The 22,330-nt window shown below is 38.4% G+C and overlaps 1 protein-coding gene across 2 annotated transcripts; it reads right to left on the reverse strand.

Moving 5' to 3' along the window:
* Nucleotides 1-4,892: 4,892 nt before the first annotated feature.
* On the reverse strand, nt 4,893-20,469 carry hnrnpl2 (heterogeneous nuclear ribonucleoprotein L2). Of its 2 annotated transcripts, XM_067365036.1 has the most exons (14): nt 20,363-20,469; nt 19,780-19,898; nt 19,457-19,694; nt 19,283-19,368; nt 18,961-19,057; nt 16,683-16,755; nt 10,960-10,992; nt 9,520-9,588; nt 9,029-9,285; nt 8,819-8,940; nt 8,262-8,463; nt 8,115-8,172; nt 7,864-7,968; nt 4,893-5,273 (listed from the first exon to the last, which is right to left on the reverse strand). In XM_067365036.1, exons 1-14 carry the CDS (start codon nt 20,447-20,449, stop codon nt 5,215-5,217), a joined length of 1,605 nt encoding a protein of 534 aa, XP_067221137.1. In that variant the 5' UTR covers nt 20,450-20,469; the 3' UTR covers nt 4,893-5,214. The 2 variants fall into 2 exon arrangements, with proteins under 2 accessions (XP_067221137.1, XP_067221138.1); XM_067365037.1 differs by lacking the exons at nt 9,520-9,588; nt 10,960-10,992.
* Nucleotides 20,470-22,330: the final 1,861 nt, after the last annotated feature.

Consider the following 22,330-nt stretch of genomic DNA (forward strand, 5'->3'; position numbering starts at 1 on the left):
GTTTTGATATTTTTCCTATTTAAAACTTGACTCTTTCTGTAGTTACATTGTGTAAGACCGACAGAAAATGAAAAGTTGTGATTTTCAGGCTGATATGGAGCTAGGAACTATATTCTCATTCCGGCGTAATAATCAAGGAACTTTGCTGCTGTACCATGGGTACAGCAGGAGCAATGATATTACGCAGCACTTTCTTAAATAAGAAAAATATCGAAACTCTTTGGTCATTTTTGAGCGAGATGCTAACGGTCTAATCAGATTCAATGAACTATGCTAAGCTATGCTAAAAGTGGTACCGCCAGACCTGGAGAACGGTTGAATGGATTCAAAAACGGTAAAACTCAACTGTTTAACTCTAGGGGAGTTGGAAAATTAGCCTATTTTCAAAAAAAGTGGAGTGTTCCTTTAATTACATTGCGGAGGGGGAGGGGGGATCAGACACGGATGTTAATGACAAAATAAACTTCCATACACTACATAAAATCCATACACTACATGGATGAGTACATAGTGTATAGTGCGTCATTGAGGACGCAACTCTTTGAATGGGGGAATCCTGAAATTTCAAACTACTTGGCAAACTCACAATTAAATAACATATTTCATAGCAGCAAAAACATGAACTGTCACATAAATGTTGTTTCTTATGCTTAAATAGTGTTTAAAAAGCTTTTTTTTTTCAGGCTAGACGAGCCAATGCGCACGTGAAGTCCTAAGCGCGAGTCTCAGGTTTCTATGGGAACCGGAGCCTCTAACAGCAGCTGCAGTGATGCAATCGGTCCCCAGCGATGAAGACACACTCCAATGATTCGAAACAATAGATTCGTAAAGCTTCGAAGCTTCATGAAGCAGGGTTTCGAAAGCACCCATCACTAATATTGAGTTTTGGGTTATTAGAGTGGCCTGCATTGCACTACATTATTTCAACAAAAATCATTTATTTATTTATTTATTTATTTATTTTTGACATGGAAAATGTACATGAATTAACATGGCTGTAAATGCACTGGAATTAGCCAAAAGGCTATTTTTCATCCATAGTCCCTGGACAGTTGTTAAAAAGTGTCTCCCTAAAAAAAAACATAATTAAGATTAAAAGGTTAAGAACAGAGCAAACATAAACGAGCAGTGAAAAACACATTAAAGCCTGTAGGTAAATACAGTGTAGAGACAGTACAGATAATAATATTAAAAATTAATGATGATGGCATGTTTTGTTTGTTATGAACCATGTTTTTAGATATCTTTTAAACACCTGGGATGCTGTAACCGAAAAGACACTCTGACTGAATGCACTTTTGCGGAGAGGAACAATACAATCTCCCCTGCCCCTCTAGTTACCCAATGTGTGTTACTTCTTATGTTCACAAATTGGCTGAGTGGAGGCGATGACAGACCATGGATGATTTTGTAAATCAGACAAAGCTTTGAGTATTTGATGACATTCTCCCAACTTAAAAGATGATGCTTTTGTAATATGTTGCAGTGGGGATGTCTTTGTGGTTTTTTATCCAGTATTTTAATTGTCTGCTTGTACAATGATTCTTTTTGTTTTAGTGTTGTTTTGTTAGCCTGTGACCATGTGGTTAAGCAGTAAGTTATATGGGACATATCACATTTTGGCTGCCTGGAATGAAAAGTAGGATCTTATGAACCAAAAATATTGCATTTGGCACGATTGCAGACTTTTTTGACATGTGATGTAAAAGTAAGTTTCGAATCTATTAACACCCCAAGATATTTATATTCAGGCACAACTTGTACTTTTTCCCCGGCAACAAAAAACTCAGATTTATTAATTGCAACATTGGATCTGGAAACGAACATAGCTACTGTTTTATTGACATTGAGTTTTAATAGATTAAAATAGATTGTGTTAGTTTAGTCGCAGCATGTGTGGTGTTTTTGGCATGAGAATGACCGTATCATCTGCATACATCTGAATGGAAACCTCTGAACAAACTGAGGGAAGGTCGTTAATGTAGAGAGAAAAAAGCAATGGGCCCAAAACAGAACCTTGTGGGACACCTGTGGACAACAGGAAGGAGGGAGAGTGGTGATCGTTGATTCTCACTGACTGTGATCGATTTGATGAATATGATTCTGTCCATTTTATTGGTGAGAAGTTAAATTTAGTTAGTTTGGCCATTAGTATTTTATGATTTACAGTGTCGAAGGCTTTTTTCAGGTGCAAAAACACAGCACCAACTATCCCACCTTTATCTAATAGGCTTTTAACATTTTCTATTAAAAAACAGTTTGCTGTTTCTCTGGAGTGTTGAGCTCTGAAACCAAATTGCATAGAGTGAAGGGAAAATGATGAGTGATTATTTGTTGAGCAATTAACTTCTCTGCAACTTTAGACACTGTAGGTATTATACTAATTGGTCTATAGTTGCAAATTGACAGAGGGTCAGCATTTTTGTAGATCGGAATGACAGCTGATTTCTTCCACACACTTGGAAATACGGTCTCAGAAATGGAACAATTGAGAATTTTAGTTATGGGAGCAATTAAAATTGGACCGAGTTCTTTTAACATGAGTGTGTCCATGCCAAATATGTCTTTAGTTCTGGATGATCTTACAGTTTGTTCAACATCAGTTTCTGTGACACTGCCCAGGGTAAAGGCTGGCTCTGTAGCATTTATTGTACAAGTATTTATATTGCTGAGTGGGAAGGACTGGGCAATTTTCGCCACGGATTCAACAAAACTGTTATTAAAGGCATCTGCAACTTTGTATGAATTATTAGTAAGTTGTCCATTTACCATAATGTTTTTTTTTTCTTTTTCTTTTTGTGTCCTGTCCCACAAGTTTCTTTAATTGGTTCCAGATTTCTTTTGCATTCTCTATTATAGTCAAGAAAAAATCAGCTTTGGCCTTTATTACGTAATGTTGTAAACAAGTTTCTAGCACTAGCTGATTTATTTTTAACTGCCGCTTTTAATGCAAGATCCCTTTGCTTCATTAGTTTTAGAATATTGTTGTTCATCCAGGGTACACTCAAAAAAAAGAACTTTCACTGTTGTTAGTTTCACTCAAACCACTCTTGTTCACATTACTTAAAAAACTCATGTAACTACATGAACGTAATTTAACTGCGTTGTTTCTACTAAAATTGAGTATTGTCAGCTTTACTTAGTAAGTGTTTGTTCAGTCAACTTAAAATTGCTGTGTGAAACGCACACATTATTGTTGACATAACTAACTGTGCAGTGGATCCGTAGTTCCCAGCATGTTTTGCTAGGGACTGCATTAGTAGATTTAGGGATTAAAGTGTTATTTTATGTGTTTTTCAGTAAAGGGAAAGATGCTGTTAGTTGATGTTAGTGTTTAATGTTCAGTTATGTTGGACATTTAGACTAGTTTCTGTAATGTTTTTGAATTTTGTGGTTACCATCATGCAGAAGAGTGTCGCCTGTGTTTAGGCTGTGAGCGCTCATATACGCATGTTTATAGGATGAACTTCATGCTCTCAATTCAATTGAGTTTATTCAATTAGTTATTTTTTGAGTGCATTTTGTTATGTTGTATCCTTTTTATTTAAATGATTATTAAAAAAAAATGTGTTCACCTTACGTAATCAACATAACATTATTAAGTAAACTGCACATATAAATATTATGTAACAGTGACATTCAAATGTTTTGTATTTACTCAAAGAAATTTTGTCAGCTTTACTTAAATTTCATTTGTTCATTCAACTAAATAGTTTTTTTTACAAATGACTCAATATTTTTGCGTGGAACCACTTAACACTTATTTAAGTAAATCCAACAATTCATTTTTTTGAGCATTTTTTTTTATGCTTTCTACTGATTTTAGAGCTGAAATCTTTGTTCAGTTGTTGAGGAAATTCCACTATTCTTATCACAGTCTAAACCCAGCAATAAATGATTCCAGTCAATTCGTTGTACTGCATTTTTAAAACTTTCCTGTTTGTTTTGGGGGATTTCAACAAACTCGCGTTCTCCGATACATGAGCGAAATCTCTTTTTTGAGAGCTTTCTAGCCACAAGAATCAGATTGACCAGCTAACGTTATAAGATTTGATTATTCTCTCTGGTCGGTTTGTAAATACCAAATCAATCTGGGTGCTGCTTGATGTGGTGATTCTTGTGGGCCCCTTGATCATTTGAAGAAGATCAAATTTGTCCATTATTCTTTTAAGGTTTTTTTCTGCAAGATGTTTCCTCCCAATTTATATTGAAATCTCCAAAAATAACACTCTTTGTTGAGGTTACATTCAAGCAACTTTTTATAGAAACTTCCATCTGATGAAGGGGGACGATAAAGCACAATAATTGTAAATGACAAAAATCATCACCAGTGGTCAACACATACCTTGAATTTAACTCTTGCTCTTTTGAGCAAACACTACAGTCTATTACAGAATTACTTTTTACAAAATCAACTATTCATCAAGTAATTATGCTACATGAGTCTTCATCGTATCAGGATTCCTTACCGCTTCTGGTCTAAATATTCATTTGATTTCAAAGCAACCCAATGGATGATTTGGTTTTCTGGGCCTCCATGCACACGATAATTAAAGAAATTCACCTCCACTAGAGTCACATTTCCATGAGTTAGTGTCGAATCTTCCCATGACTGATGAAACCCTGTAAAAGCATGTTCAAACTTGATCTGCAAGTGGCAGTGAGCCCATTTTGAATACGCAGATTAAATTTCTTTATTAAATTGATTACATTTTATTGTCCAGACTGCAAATATACACTAGGCAGTAACATCCAGGCAGCTTTTGAAGAAGAAAAAAAAAAAGAAGGGTTGAACTATTGTAAAACATTTTAAAACATGAGTCACAATTGTCCCCTTGCGAAAGCAAATCACAACAAAGACCCATTATCACTTTTTATTTTACAATCAGAAAAAAAAAAAAAAAATGCAATCTTTACAGGGTGACATTTCTAAAAGTGAGGTGCTGAGCACAGAGCTAACAGTCGAACATAGTAAGCAATAAAAAAAAAAAGAACAAAAACGGTAACAAAACCAAAATACTGGTACAAAAGCGTTTTAACTCTCCTCTTCCATTAAAAACAATGAGTTCAGTCAGTTTCACTCTCAGCTTGTGCTGCGGCTCAATCAACATAAGGTTAACTCGACACGTCTGCACACCCACTCGCACAAATGAGCCGTAAAGGACAATAAAGTAGCAGGAAGGTGAAGTGATGGGTGAGCGATGCTGCTGCTGCTCAGTTTGCATGCTGCGCAGTCGAGAAGCACAGCTTCAGTGTATACGGGTACGGCCCACCTGCGGAGACAAACACAGGATTAGGACACATTTTAACATGGCGATGGGAAAATGGTGCGAGAACAGAGTTTCTTTTTAAAAAATACTACTGAATACAAGTTTTTACTGAGCTTGGTGGTGCAATGCATAATGCACATGTGATGCCGCTGTCAGATGATGCACCCATAATGCTTTAAAATGCAGCCTAGATTGACGTTTACTGGGATCTGAAACAGATCTAATGGCACTTCCATCACAGGTGCCATCATATAACCAGTTCAGCTGATAAATGCATCTCCAAGACCCATATATCAGCTTATATTTGGCATTTTTTAATTATATACATTTCATGTGTCGGATATGGGAATTGTATTTTGACAGTGCCAGAGTATTAGAGATGCATCGATTGCAATTTTTTTGGCCGATTCCGATTTCCGCTTCATTTTTATGTAAGTCTGACCTTTCGATAAAGATTTTTACCAAACGGTCAATTTTCTAACAAAGAACTACCAGGGGTTCTCAAAGTCCCAACTCCAGTCCGAATCCGGACCTGGAGAGAATTCAATCCAGACCCGCCTCCATTTCACATTTCAAGAGCACTGTGTGACACTGTTGTCATGACATCCAGTGAGCATTGGACATAATCGGGCGACACTTCACCACAGTGAGCGTTTGGATGGGTGAAGATGTCAGTTTCCAGGAAAAGAAAAGTTGACAAAGAAAATAGTTCTCAAAGATAATCTGACAGAGAGGTATGCGTTCATTTTGACCCAATCCAGCACAAAGCCGATCTGTTTAATTTGTAACGAGACAGTGGAAAGTCAAACCTATGAAAGAGACATTTTAGCCGCTTTTCCACTGTCGGGCTGAACAGTTTTTATAATGGTTCCAGTTGTATTTCCACTTGAGCCTGGTACGGTACATCACAATTACAAAAACTTCTCAGCCGGGAATTACACAACGTGCCGAATCGTGCTGGTAGAGACTTAGGGCCCTATAATTTCCGCGATCACGGAATCATGGACGGAATCGCAGAATCCATTCATAAAAAGGGAATTTACTATATAACACGGAATGTCACGGAATTTGTCACATTTTTGATGAATGAATTAAAAGCATGTCAGTACACGTAAATTAAATTGCGATATAGACTAGTGACTGAATATTAAACCACAAAAAGACTATTTAAACATGAATCCTGCATGCCTGTGTGACTCTGAAATGAATGATGCGGAAGCGCGGTTTCATGTACCTCACACACAATCGCACGGGGACACGCTGAAGCACACGAGACGCTCGCAGCGTTTTCGTCCTCTGTCGTCTCACTATGAACGCACAAATTCATCTCCAGAGCTGCTCTGAAAGTCACTTCATCAGCATTTAACCGCTTCGTTTGAGAAAACTACCGTCATAAACACAGACAAACTCAAAGCTCTAGGCAAACCGTCAAAATAAAAGTTCGACAAACATTACTGTTGTACAGTAGAATTTAAATAAATTAATTTACCAATAAATTATTAAAATATATTTTTAAACAATAATCTCAGTGTTTCTTCCATGTTTTAATTTTTTATTGTTTGACAAAAAAAACTTTAATTTCATGATTAAAAGATAAATTAAATGGTATGCATTCATTTGATTGCCAGAAAATTTTGAATACACAACAGAACTTCTGAAAAAAAAAAAAAAAAAAATCATAAAAATATATTTTTTAATTAATAAATATTGTTGTTTTTAAGAATTCAATTAATTGGATATGCTTTTTGATTATTAAAATGGAATTAAACCATTAAAATGGAATCCAGAATACAGAATTTGGTAAAAACTTAGGGTCGTTTATCATAGGGCCCTAAAAAATATTTTTTTTTTGTTAAACTTTTATTAAATTGGAAACTTTTATAAAACTGAAAAAAAAAAAAAAAAAAAAAAAACGGAATCCAGAAAAATTGAAACAGAATTTGGGAAAAAATAAAACGGGAGGGCCCTAGAGACTATACCTACTCGTTGCATTGAAAAAACAAAATAAAAAGCACACAAACTTGTACCTGCCCTTGATATACAATCACTGATGAATGCATTTTGTTTTAATGACTAAAAAACCTAGTATCAGATGAGGGATTTGAACTCAGAAGCTGTGACATGTTTAACAAATATCTACCCGAGTATTATTCAACTCACACGCTTCCAGCGGAGCTGCGTACGTATGCTGTCGTGAAGAGTTCGTATTATTTTGGATGTAACTACTGCATTAAAAGGGTTTCTATATGAATTCACGTCAATAAGATCAACGTACCATTGAAATTGATTTGTGATGTCATATATGCTATTTTTGGTAAGTTTTGCCAAGTGCAGTGTAAAAAGGAGACATCAGATACAGGTCACTTTTAAAATAAATTTAAGCAGTTTGTCCAAAAAAAATATATATATAAAAAAAAAAATCATCGGATATGGTCAAAAGATGGGATCTGTGCATTAAGACTTGCAGTGTTAATGTGGCCTATTTGAGTTCAGAGGCTGAAAACACCGCAAGCATCACACAAGCTTCAGTGTGTGTGTGTGTGTGTGTGTGTGTGTGGTAAATGCACGGTCGACCACTAATGAGGTCACTTACTGGGGTTCTTCATCTGGTGATGGTTCATCATAGCAAGGGCTTCCATGGCATCATTAACAGACTCCCACTCCAGAAGCCCAGATGAACTCCTCTCTGATGTGGAACCTGTTCAATAACGTAAAGAAGCATTGGAGGTGCTTAGATGACATTAAAGTTTCCCTAACCGACAAAAAGGCTGCACTTTAAACGCAGAGTTTGGCTTTCTATGCCATCATTTACAACGCAACAGCACATTTATTTACATTACATACCTTTGGCTGCAAAAAGTTTGACATTTGAAGGACTCTTTACACCCAGTTCTTCACAAATCTGAAAAGAGATGATGGTTTTAAATTTACACACCTAATAACATCATAAGACAAGAAAGGTCCTGAGGGTCTCTAGTGTGATGAACTGACCCTGGTGAAGGACTCTGGTGAAGCCTCAGGTGCTGCGTTGAAAAAGTGGAGGACGTTGCTGGGGTGCTGAATGCGGTTCTTTGCCGCCTGCTCTGGAGAAGTGAAGCGGTTATTTCTGCTGCCGTGAAAGTCTTTGAAGCTGCTGGTCCCGTCCTCTAGCTCGTATGACTGGCCGGGCATGATGGCCTGCTGCTTAGACACACTGACACAGAGAAAAGAAAAAAAACAGATGAAAGAGGTGAATTACTAAATTATGCATCCTGCTGCAGAGAGCGGGCACGCTGAAGAAAAGCATGCAGGCCAATTTAGTGATTTTGTCACTAGATTTAGCGACTTTGAGACTTTTTTTCAAAATCCTAGCAACAAATTGGACCCTAAACTGCAGTGTGACCTAAATAAGTATTTTAACACCATGGGTGTAATATGTCTTTAATCACTAAAACAATTAGAAATATTAAAAAATGTTCATCCTATTCATTTTTTATGCAAAATATGTAATGAACCATGCACGATGCACCTGCCCTTATTGCAAAATGAAAAAAGAAAAAAGCACGTACCATACGTTGAGCTTCTGATTGAACAGGAAGTTGTTGTTGAGATGTGAGATGGCACGATCCACCGCATAGCAGTCTCCCATCTCCACCATGGCAGCTCCAGGCTTGCTCTTCATGAACTTCACCTACATTCAGAAGAAGAGAAAATGGGCTTACAAATGAAGTGGTTTGGTTTCGGGCAGTGTCCGACTCGTGTATTGCTGCTGTACGTACCCGTTCCACATTGCCATACAGGCAGAAGATGTTGAAGACCCTGTCCGCGTTTATTTTAACCGGATCCAGGCCGTAGACCATGATCACCGGTGAGTCTGCATGTGCGCCATATTCACCTGGGGGCGGAGGCGGGGGACCGTATTGTCCACCGTAGCGCTGACTGGTTCCACCGCGCCTCGGACCACCCATGGGCGGCCCCATCCGCCGGCCTTCGTAGGGTCCACCATAGCTCTCTTCTTGGTATCCGTGATAACCACCTGAGAATCCACAAATGACAAACAGACCACGTGGGGTGGGGGTTGCGGGCAGGTTAGGAGTAAACAAACATTTTACACACCCTTCACTTAAATTAAAGTTTTAACTTCAACACAGCACCATCTTGCTGCCACTGTGATAAATGCACCCCCGATTTGTTGTCGTTTTAACATCCACTCCCCTGATTGCGAGCAAATGAGGCAAATGTGTAAACGCGTGTACCCCGCAAGCCTTACCATACTCTGGAGGGTGGTCTCCCAGCAGAGCCGGCTGCCTCTGGCGCTTGTTGGGGTTGGCGTTCATATCTGAGAGGCGAGAGAAGGAAGAAGGCCAAGAAAGGAAAGGGGGAGGGGCAAAGAGAGAGGGGGGGAGGGAGAGAGAGAGAGTGAAAGATGAGTTCGTTCGCTGAGAGGCGACAGGACAGGACACTTGTAACGTTAATGTGACTGGCGTGTGCTTTAAGATCAGCAGAGAAAGGGACACATAAGACACCAGGAAAAAGAAAGAAAAAAAAAAAAATGGGCGATACTATTAGGGTGAATCCCACGAAAATATTTCTTTATGAACATTCTGTACGAATATTATTAAAGAAAATGATGTTATTTTAAATAATTCAATTTTGTATGGTTTATCATGTGTCATAATGTGACTTCAGTGGAAAAGAAATGAAGGTTTATGAGGAAATCATTCCAGGATTTTTCTCCATATAGTGGACTTCACTGGGGTTCAACGGGTTGAAGGTCCAAATGTCAGTTTCAGTGCAGCTTCAAAGAGCTCTACATGATCCCAGACGAGGAATAAGAGTCTTATCTAGAGAAACCATCGGCCATTTTCTAAAAAAAACAAAAAAAAAAATTATATGCTTTTTAACCACAAATGCTCGTCTTGCACTGCTCTCTGTTACGTAATCACGTTGGAAAGGTCATGTGACGTAGGTGGAAGTACCGATCCAGTGTTTACAAAGCAAATGTGCAAAGACTGAGCCAAACGGCCTTTACAAGGTAAAACAACAATGTCGGACGGTTTTGAAATTGGAGAAAATGAGTTTAAGATCTTTCCAACATGATTACGTAATATGTGACGCATCTCAGAGTAGTGCAAGACGAGCATTTGTGGTTAAAGAGCATATAATTTGTTTGTTTTTTTTAGAAAATGGCCGATGGTTTCTCTAGATAAGACTCTTATTCCTCGTCTGGGATCATGTCGAGCTCTTTGAAGCTGCACTGAAACTGACATTTGGACCTTCAACCTGTTGAACCCCAGTGAAGTCCACTATATGGAGAAAAATCCTGGAATGTTTTCCTCAAAAACCTTCATTTCTTTTCGACTGACGAAAGACATGGAGGAGAGTAAATTATCAGGAAATTTTCACTGAAGTGAACTAATCCTTCAATGATAATAATAGCAAGATACATTTTCTTTATTTTAAATTCTTTAGGGGTGAAATGTTTCGTGAGATTCACCCATTAAATAAGACCTATTTATTACTACTCACAAACACAGTCATCTGGCTAACAAACATACAGTCTTTCTTTGGCAGTGTACCAGCCCAATCAAACTTATAATTAAGCAACAGAGCGAAGAACTCATTGGCTAATGGCCATGACAGTGTAGTATGTCATATGTTTGGGAGTGAGTGGGTGGGGGAGGACATAATGTCTACTGCAGACACACACCTTGATTGCCCCCATTGCCATCAGCATCTGCACCTGTTCAGGTACACACAGTGCAAACATCAATCTCACTGACATTTCTAAACAATCACATTACAGGTTTCTTACTCTATTCAGGAACTTAAATGTGTAGGGCACCATGCCTTTATTCGCTTTATTTCAAAAGACAAAAATGTAAAATGATGACAGGCCTCTTCTCCTATACCCTTTTTACCACCAAAATGGTGCACAACCAGTCACTACATGACTACAAACAAATATGGCATATCAACTACTTCTGCATTAGAGTAAAATTTGATGTAACTGGCAACACTTTTTTTTTCTTTTTTAATATATATAGCAAATAAAATTATGTACTTAAGCAGCATGGGAAATTTTGTAAAAATGATTGTTTTGCATTAGAAAGGCTAATTTGCCGTTTTGAAAACTTTTGTGGTAAGGAGATTTTCTTGTCCCTCAACCAGTGATTTTAAGCCTAAAGTATACTTCAGTTTTGACGCATACGTAACAGCTGAACACATAGCGTTTCAAAGGATACTCCATTTGAGAGTGCGCGCGAACACAGATTGTTAACACGAAGTTTCATCTTTAGCCGCATTTCCACTGCAGGGACTTTCCCCAAGATCTAGGGACTTTGGGATGGTACTCGGTGTGTTTCGACCACAGGAACCAGGGTCTAAATGAAGTTCTGGGTAAAAACTTCCCCCTCAGAAAGTCCCTGCTCACGAGGTAGTACTTTTTCAAAGTCCAGGAACTTTCGGGGGTGGGACTTGGGCACTGAACATGCCGATTGGTTTACTCCATGCAGTCTTTTGTTTCAACCACCATTTTTAAAGTCTGTTGCGGTGCATGCAGTAAGAGTTGTTTACTATTCAAAGCAACATTTGAGTTTAAAAATGACAACCGATGGACTGTCGATGAGGTTCAGGGTTTATTAAGCTTATATGCGGAAGACAAAATCCAGCAGGAACTGGAAAGTCGAACGCAGTCCTATGTCACCAGACTTAAGTCTTCACGGTACTTTAGATCACGATGGAAACGCAGACAGCAACAGGTCTGGGGGAAAACAAAGTTCCTGTGAAAATTGTTCAGGGTAATTTCAGTGGAAATGCAGCTTTTGTCCAAAGTCTGCAGTTTTTCTTTCCAGAGTAGTGCTGCACAATATATAATTTTAGCATCGATATCGTGATGCGTGCATCACAGGATGAGCGATGTCAAGTATAGGGATCGTTAATCCGTACGGACCAGACACCACGGTTCAAAATGCATGGGATTCTCAGATTAATTGCAAAGTTTGACCACCATACAATGAAAGTTTATCATCTGAATGTGTTTTAGGTCCTGTCAGTTTAAACATTCAAGCGATTTTAATTTATACAGTCAGACTATTAAGTGTTTTACATTTGATTATTCAATTTCTGTACCTGAATACTGTTAGATTACCTGAAATATATAAAGCTCTACTTAATTTGTATCTTTGTTCTTTTATATTTTTATCTATGCTTGTAATTTGTTTATTATTTTCTATGAGTATTCATGCACTCACCTACATTACCCCAATGTTTATAGAGTGATTACGTCATCTAGTGAATTTCTCTTTTCTTATAATCGCAAAAAAACAAAATATAGCAATATCAGTTTTTTTCCAATATCGTGCAGCCCTACTCCAGAGGTACGACAGATAAAAATGTCGTTGTACTCATTTGGATATCTCTTAACCCCTTCACACAAGCACGTCTCATTTCTAATGCTGTGTCCTCTGGAGGTCGCATTTGTCAGCTGCATGCGTCGTATGTCTCAATTCAGAAAAGTATCCATCACAAAACTGAGTTATTCCTCTTGAGGTGTAAATTACTATAATTTCTCACTTTGGAATGTAATGGCTCCTTTTCTAAAATTACATACTTGTTTAACAAATGCAGCCTACGAAATGATACGGCAGTTGTTGCCGCTTCCTGTTGGTTGTGGTTTGTTCCACCTCATCTCTATTTCCGACTGTGAAACACAGTGTTGCCACCTTATGGACCAACTTCTTGATGAAAAAAATTTAAGATGCACGTGAGAACTGAGCACATTGTTAGAAAAAACATGGTACACGCAAGCAGTGACCTATGCCGCACACTGTACGAACACCATAGCGAACACATAAAAACTGAAGTATACTTTGGGCTTTAGTAGTTCCTGCTTTATGAAGGTTTAAAGTAGGGATGCACCAATACCATTTTTTTTCCAAAACCACACCGATTCAGATACCCCAAATTACTGAATATTGGCCGAAACCGACCCCAATACCAGTACAATGCTTATAGTAGAATATCTATACCTCAGTGTGTGTGTGTGTGTGTGTGTGTGTGTGTGTGTGTGTTTGTGTGTGTCGAACTGATGTTCAATCTTTTATACGTTAAACACAATCTACTAAATACCAGGGAAGTCGCTATTTTACAGAGGCTTTAACCCCCCTAAAATATAGTAGTCAACATTTGAAGTGGATCAAAAAAAGTTGATTAAAAGGTTTTGATCTACTTCAAAAGTTGACTATTTTATTTATTTACCCTAAAATAAAATCAAAATATCAGTCAACATTTTCAATGTGATTTTGCTTTTGTCAACAGTCCCAACTGCATCTTAAACTTCTTACTCTCTGACAGTCCTAAACAGTCAATCTTATTGCCATGCAGCCAAAAGTTAAGTTTACTTTTAAAATTATTACAGTTGCATCTTTATTTGAAGTTTGGTGTTTGGAAAATGGTGATCTATATTATTATATCAGTGTAAAGCATAGACTTTATTTGTGCCGTAACAACTATTTGGGACAAATATAATGAAATGTAATGGAAAACTTAATTACTCACCCTCATGTCGTTCCAACCCTGTAAGACCTTCATTCATCTTCAGAACAAAAATTAAGATATTTTTGATGAAATCCAAAGTTTTTTATCTCCCATAGAAAGCAACAAAATAACCAGATTCAAGTTCCAGAAAATTGTTGCTGAATAAAGTCAGTATTTGTGTTTTGTTTTTGTCCACAAAAAGTATACTCGTCACTTCATTACATTAAGGTTGAACCACTGCAGTCACGTGGAATTTTTAACAATGTCTTTACTACCGTTCTGGACCTTGAATGTGGAAATTCAGTTGCTTTCTATGGGAGATAAAAAACTTTGGATTTCATCAAAAATATCTTAATTTTTGTTCTGAAGATGAATGAAGGTCTTACAGGTTTGGAACGGCATGAGGGTGAGTAATAAATATAATATTTTCATTTTTGGGTGAACTAACCCTTTAAACAATCAAATGGATTGGTGACTTGGTGCACAAAAACTTTTATGGTGCTTTATAATGTTTTTTGCTTTTTGTGGAGCTTCACATTAACAACCGTGAGAACACCGTATTGGATTTGGATCGTTCCTGTCTGACCGATACCAGATCCCACAAAAATCTCAAAGCTGATACTGAATATCGGATTGGTGCATCCCTTGTTTAAAAGGGCCTGTACAGAGCAGCTGCCTTGTATTTTGTGTAAACACACAGAATGAGGGACCATTGCCCGTCGGTGAAAAACTCGCCTCAAAACATCTCTGAGGATCACACAAGTATAAAATTGTTGCTCACAGAAGCACAACCCAACCCACGAATGCATTTTAATGCACCTTATTGAACTACATAAATTTGCAGCCCAATGAGGGAAGACACAAAAAAACCCTCAACTGAAAAGGAAAAGGTCAAGTTAGTCAATCATTTGGTCACACATCCCCATGAAACATTAGACTATGAGCGTATCACTCCAAGACAACAGAAGCTTGGGGTTACTTACAGTACAAACGTAAGGGTTGGGGGTTGAAGGATGGGGCAAGTAGAACATGCCGTAAATTAGCCATCGTTGAGCGTCTTCCTCCATTTCGCACTTAAGAACTGTCCATTTCAGTCAATTCCACTGATTTCCCAAGCACTCTTCCTTGTTTCAGATGGGTTTCAAAGCTCCACTGATGCCAGCATTTGTTCCATATTCACATTTCAATGCCTGTCTTCTTATGGAGGTCGAAAAGCTGGAGCAATTTATGCTCAATTCAGACTGACTGGTACTTCCACTAGAGACACAAAGCCAACCTGCATCATACGGAAGGTGTTACACAGTAGTCATACGACTGGAAAAAAAAGGGAAAAAACGTCACATATTGACAGAAAGAGAGAGGAGGAATCGTGAAAGGGAAGGACTAGAGGAGGAAGACATGTTGGGGGAAGAGAGCGTATCTGAAACACCAGCCTCCAGGGCAGAATTTCATGGCTTAACTGAGTAAAAAAACTTGTCTGCATGTCAGTGCGTCTGCTTGACGAAGTGTTGTCTGCAGTGTCTTCGGTGTCTCGAGTGGTTTAGTGTCATCAGCTGTTGACGAGTGAAGAGTCAGGCATGTCGATTTGTAGGTGTGGGGGTTTGTGTTGTAACGATCGGCACGGCGAGAGAAAGACGACGTAGCCCAGAGAAAGATTCAGAGAAGGCTGTTTGTCTGTGGATGGAACAGTCTGACATGAATGAAGAGAAGAGGTCTGTTTGAATTGTGTCATGGTGTCACTTGAGGATGCGTGTCAAAAACATCCCTTGTTAGCAGTGAGGTGAAGGTGATGTGTCACAGTGGAGTGTGTCTTGTTCTTGACCCGTAAGAAACAACGGGAGAAAGTCGGATGGGTGTGGGAGCCGTAACTACTCGCACCGACAACCCCAAATCCTTCAAGGGAAGGATGTCTTCGTTGGCAGTGTCATTTCTGTAGGAGGTGATGAGTGCTAAATGGTGCGTGATCAGGTGTTTGTCAGGATGTCTTGCAGTTTCACGAGAGTAAAATGAGTGTTTGTCCTTCTGGAGAAATGTTCTCGCAGGTATAGGAAGCAGTTGTGGTTTGTTGACTGGTACAGTGTTGGAAGTCTGAGGAACTTGTGTCTTCAGTGAAATCTAGGAAATGTCCCCCAGTGTCCAGATGTACTGAGTGTTGTCGCACTTGATATTCTGGAAGGTTCTGTGCTTTCGTGTTGGTCTCTAAATGTACCGCATGAATGTGAGGAGCAAATGGCCGGCGTGAGCACCAATGAACAATTCCTTCAAAGGCCTTTGGTTCATTGAACTGCTTGAACTATTTGTTTCTTTGGGCACACCGTTGGTGGCCATGAATACCTTCGGACTGTAATCCTAAAAAAAGTCAACATGAAAGCAGAATTGAGCCCATTTACTTTTAATCAATGCATGTTATTCTAAACACCACCAACAACAACAAAAAAAACACTTCATTTCGAGTGGTGTCAATGGACAAATCAAGTTCCCCCTGGAAAAGTAAAATGGGCTGCAATCGTAGTTTCACGTTGACTGTAAAACGTGTCAGAGTAGACCTACATGGTGCTTACCCAGTAAGCCACTTGCCCCTCACATTACTGACATGTGACGGGCTTTGCTGGAAAAGGAAGCTTGTGAGATATCAGAAGGACAACATTCGGAGGAAGCCTTAGCAAGATCACACAGAGACGGCTTTTTACTTTGCCCTCAGAGAGCCAGGAAAACAAACACAACATGCGGTGTAGATGTTGGCCTATAGACGTATGCCTACCACTCAGCACAGGGGAGGTGAAACAGCGGAAACCTGCTGCGGTTCTAAGATGCCCCAATCCCACCCATTTATTTCCCCCACAGTGGCAGTAAGGGCGCTGAGAAATGTCAGAGCAGATGTAGGGTAAACGGTACCTTGGCTGCTCAGGTTTGGATTGGTGTAGTCCCACGTGTCCTGGTCATTCTTGAACACGTTAAGGCGTGTTGGCTGAGAAAAAAAATTTAAAAAAATTTTGCTTTCTACCATAACTATGGCAATGCTTGAGTAGAGATGGTGGATATTGGGTATTTACTTAAAATGTTGGGTAAAAAAAAAAAAAATTACATGTTGGTGCAATTAAAGGATTAGCTGACTTGAGAATTTAAATTTATACTCATTCTCATGTCATCCAAAATCTTTGTCTTTCTTCAGTCGAAAAGAAATTAAAGGGTAAGTTAAATATTAATTACTCACCCTCATGTCGTTCCACACCCGTAAGATCTTCGCCAAAGAAACAAAAGACTTTAACAATATCTATATGGGCCGATTTCAAAACGCTGCTTCATGAAGCTTCTGAGCTTTATTTCGAATCAGTGATTCGAATCTCCTATCAAACGGCTAAACTGCTGAAATCACGTGACTTTGGCACTCCTATTCACTGGTTTGACTCGTAAAGCTCTGAAGCAGTGTTTTGAAATCGGCCCATATAGATATTGTTGAAAAGTCTTTGTTTTTTTGGAGCACAAAAAAAGCATTCTTGTCGCTTTATAATATTAAGAACCACTGTACTCACATGAACTGATTTAAATATGTTTTTAGTACATTAATGGATCTTGAGAGTTTGAATGGCTTTGCTCTCAATGGAGGACTCACAGAGCCATCGGATTTCATCAAAAAAAAAAATCTTAATTTGTGTTCTGATTAATGATTAATTGAAGGTCTGTGTAAAATGACATGAGGGTGAGTAATTAATGACAGAATTTTCATTTTCGGGTGAACTAACCCTTTAAAGGTTTCTGAGGAAAACATTCCAGGATTTTTCTCCATATAGTGGACTTCACTGGGGTTCAACGGGTTGAAGGTCCAAATGTCAGTTTCAGTGCAGCTTCAAAGAGCTCTACATGATCCCAGACGAGGAATAAGAGTCTAATCTAGAGAAACCATCACTCATTTCCTAAAAAAAATTAAAAATGATATACTTTTTAACCACAAATGCTCATCTTGCACTACTCTGAGATGCGCCGTGCATTACGTAATCATGTTGGAAAGGTCACTTGTGACGTAGACAGATGTACCGATCCAGTGTCTACAAAGCAAATGTAAAAAGACAAACACAGTTTACAAAAAAAGGTAAAACAATGATGTCGAAGTTGGAGAAAATGAGATGCCGTTTTTCGCCCTTTTCGTACTTCCACCTACATCACGAGTGACCTTTCCAACATGATTACGTAATGCATGGCGCTTCACAGAGCAGTGAAATACGAGCATTTGTGGTTAAAACGTATATAATTTGTTTGTTTTTTTTTAGAAAATGGCCGATGGTTTCTCTAGATCACTCTTATTCCTTGTCTGGGATCATGTAGAGCTCTTTGAAGCTGCACTGAAACTGACATTTGGACCTTCAACCCGTTGAACCCCAGTGAAGTCCACTATATGGAGAAAAATCCTGGAATGTTTTCCTCAAAAACCTTCATTTCTTTTCCACTGAAGAAAGACCAACATGAACATCTTGGATTACATGGAGGAGAGTAAATTATCAGGAAATTGCCATAATATTTTAAACCTGACTATTTTACTTCTTGCTTTCAAGATTTTGAAAACTGGCTACAAAATGATATTGCCTCTGATACCACATTTTTAAAGGGTTAGTTACCCAAAAATTAAAATTACCCCATAATTTACTCACCCTCAAGCCATCCTCAGTGTGTATGACTTTCTTCTTTCAGTCAAACACAATCAGAGTTATATTAAACAATATTTTGGCTCTTCCAAACTTTATAATGGGAGTGAATAGAGGATGAGATTTTGAAGCCCAAAAGCACATCCATCCATCATAAAAGTAACCCATACAACTCCAGGGGGTTAATAAACACGTTTTTTTTTTTTTAAAGAAAAAAAATATCTATTTATATTATCAAGCTCCTCCCATATTTCTCTTTAAAAATTCTCATTTTAGACTTCTAATTCGTGACCGGTGTTTTGCTTTGCTCTATTCCAGAATATTTATTAATATATCTCTGATTGTGTTTGACTGAAAGAAGAAAGTCATACACACTTAGGGTGGCTTGAGGGTGAGAAAATCATGGGATATTTTTCATTTTTGGGTAAACTATCCCTTAAGCCATTCATGCATATTGGATATGGTCAAAAGTCTGAAAGATAATGATAGAGCTGTTTTAGCATTATCACACAATGAATTGAGATGAACCTCACCTTGGCATACTCGATCTTTAGTGTGCAACAGCCGGAGTATATATCAGCCCCATTGAGCGAGGCCTTGGCCCTTTGGGCGCTCTGAACGGAATCAAACGTGTGAGGAATTAAAGAAATACAGAGGAGATCTTGCGTGCCATGACTACACAAGTCATGATTTAAAGCATTCTGGGAACACAACATACTATAGTTTCAGTTAACTGGCTTGGAGAGAAACTTCCCAACAATGTTTGTAAGACATACATCATAAAAGAAAGCAACAAACAACCGTGATGATTCATAAACACAAATCTAACAACAGTTCTGAAACAGTAAAGGATATTCCACCATGGCCTGGACACCATTCTTCCTGAAGATCACGATTCTCTGAACAGGACCACAGTTGTTGCAAATAGTATACAGAACATCCTATAAAATGACAAGAATATTAGTGTGAATTGAGAAAACACAAATGTCTCTAATAAAAGCATCAATAACACTGGCTTGTAGGCATTACCGTGGTAATTGGATAAATGGGGTTCATGATTGTGAAAAGCAAAACATTATTAACACTGCGGGAGTCATCAGGGTCCCCCGGCCTGGATATCTTCTGACTGGTAGAGTAGTTTACGAACGCAGGATGTCCGGCGATGTAGATCTGGTTGTCGTTGGCGTAAGTTACAGCATTGCAAGACCCATTCATATCTTCATATTCAACCAATGCTTGACGCTTCTTGGGCATGAGCACGACATAACTGCAAAGAGATGGAGATGGATTTTCCACAATGCACGGAGAATCAAGATACGGCGCAATCTAGGCAAATGAAGCACAAGAGTTACCTGATGGTCCCAAACTCTTGCAGGGCTTCCACAATGTCTGCCTCCAAAACCCCATCCACTAAACCTCGCACATGCACCACAAGAGAGGGGAGGGTCTTGTGTGGGTCATCATAGCCCTCCTATAAAATATAATCATAACATTAGTACTGTGAACAGACTTCTATGCAAACATAACTTAATTATAGTATTCACATTTTGCATGCTGTGTATATTGTGTACAAATTCTCTAAATGTGTATGCAGTAGTCGTCATGTATGCACAATATTCCCCCACTCATAATGTGTGTATTGTTTATCAATGATGACGGAATCCATTCATTCAGCAATATATCACAATATATGTGTGGCGCGAAAAATACATTCATTTCACACTAATGCAGCAAACATGTCCTTCATAATCATTTGATTTTGTCATATTTGTGTCTTTGTAAAGCTTTCGGTGAGAAATCCAGCATGTTTAGCTCGATTGTTTGGTTAGCTGGTTCGCTAACTCGCGCTATTTCAGCCAGCTACCTCACTAAAGCTTTATCAGATGAAGTCTCTAATAAAATATCTGATAGTGTGTAAGCAAATATTTGTCTTACGGTCGCCATTCCTCCCTCGCTTTCCGTTTTTTGTCGTTTTGTTGCTCTGCCGCCTTCACTGTAGTAGCGGGCCGTCTGCGTCGCCATGTTGTCCCGTTACGATTCACGCGCAACAAAATGAAATGGACGAAAACTACAGAAAATGGGACAGGCGGGGGTGACGCCCACCGGGCAAGAACCGTGGAAATAACTGGTGAGCGGAACTGTCAATCACAAGTGTAATCCAATGAGAACAGTGTACAGCTACGCTGAGCTACATGATTGGTCACTGTAGCAGTAGCTCTGAACAGCGTTCATACGGAAGCCCTGAAATAAATAACAATGATCACGACTTAATTTGAGATCACGACCATTTATTTAACGAAAAAAACCCAGTGCTTGTTTATTTCACACCACACATATACCAGTACTAAATAAATATAAATAAAAATGAAATAAAGATAATAAATAGTTTGTATTTGGAAACTGTCTGCTCATTTGAAGATTAAAGACACTGAGATGTCGACCTGATAACCAACATTGAGCTGAGGAAAATATGTATTTACCTTTAAATGTATTTATACACTAACGGTCAAAAGTTTGGAAACATTACTATTTTTAATGTTTTTGAACAAAGTCTCTTATGCTCATTAAAGGATTAGTTCACTTTCAAATTAAAATGTCCTGATATTTTACTCACCCCCATGTCATCCAAGATGTTCGGTCTTTCTTTCTTCAGTGGAAAAGAAATCAAGGTTTTTGAGGAAAACATTCCAGGATTTTTCTCCTTATAGTGAACTTCAATGGACTCCAAACGGTTGAAGGTCCAAATTACAGTTTCAGTGCAGCTTCAAAGAGCTTTAAACGATACCAGATGAGAGATAAGAGTCTTATCTTATTCTTAGAGAAACCATCGGTCATTTTCTAAAAGACAAAAAAAATTATATTTTATAAAGCTCTACATGATCCCAGACGAGGAATAAGAGTCTAATCTAGAGAAACCATCACTAATTTCATAAAAAAAATTAAAAATGATATACTTTTTAACCACAAATGCTCATCTTGCACTACTCTGAGATACGCCGTGCATTACGTAATTTTTGAGTCGGTCATTTTTGAGCGAGATGCTAACGGTCAGATCAGATTCAATGAACTATGCTAAGCTATGCTAAAAGTGGTACCGCCAGACCTGGAGATCGGCTGAATGGATTCAAAAACGGTAAAACTCAACTGTTTAACTCTAGGGGAGTTGGATGAGCCTATTTTCAAAAAAAGTGGAGTGTTCCTTTAATAGAGCGTTTGTTTAAAGTTATCTGGTCTTTAATAATGTTCTCAAAACTTTAGATATGTGAGAATCTATAATAAAATTTAATCGAGGGCAGCAAAGAGCCATAGGTTCATAATATAAGAATCTTTCGCTAATTCAGCTAAACATTTAGTTTATAGCAAGGGTGTTTAATCCTGCTCCTGGAGGGCCAACATCCTGCAGAGTTTGGCTCCAACTTGCCCCAACAAACCTGTCAGGAGGATTTTAGTGATCCTGAAGACTTTGGGTGCTTCTCGTTAGTCAAAGTGATGCTTCCTCATTTCCTCACTTATCTGTCCTCCAGCCTGTGACCTGGAAACCAATCAAAGTAAGCCATCTTGAAGGACATCTCAGTTCTCTAATTCAGGGGTTCTAAAAAGTGGGGGCCACAAAATAATTTGCTATATGCTACCGTATTTTCCGCACTACATGTCCATTTTTATTGATCTGAAACGTGCTGTGATTCATTTTCTAAAGTGACTTATCCTAATGCATTTAACATCAAATAAGAAAAATGTAGACACTTAAAAGTTTTTATTGACATATTTCTCATGTTTGTGCAACAAGTATTCACTGTGTTTGGTTCATTTTTGTGACACGCTCCAGAAAGCAGTTCACAGAGACCCAGATAGCAGAAAGTGCATCTTGTTTGCTCCCTTTCGAGATGGTCTCTTAACATTGCG

The sequence above is a fragment of the Chanodichthys erythropterus genome, chromosome 17 (genome assembly GCF_024489055.1).
Source record: "Chanodichthys erythropterus isolate Z2021 chromosome 17, ASM2448905v1, whole genome shotgun sequence".
Taxonomy (NCBI): domain Eukaryota; kingdom Metazoa; phylum Chordata; class Actinopteri; order Cypriniformes; family Xenocyprididae; genus Chanodichthys; species Chanodichthys erythropterus.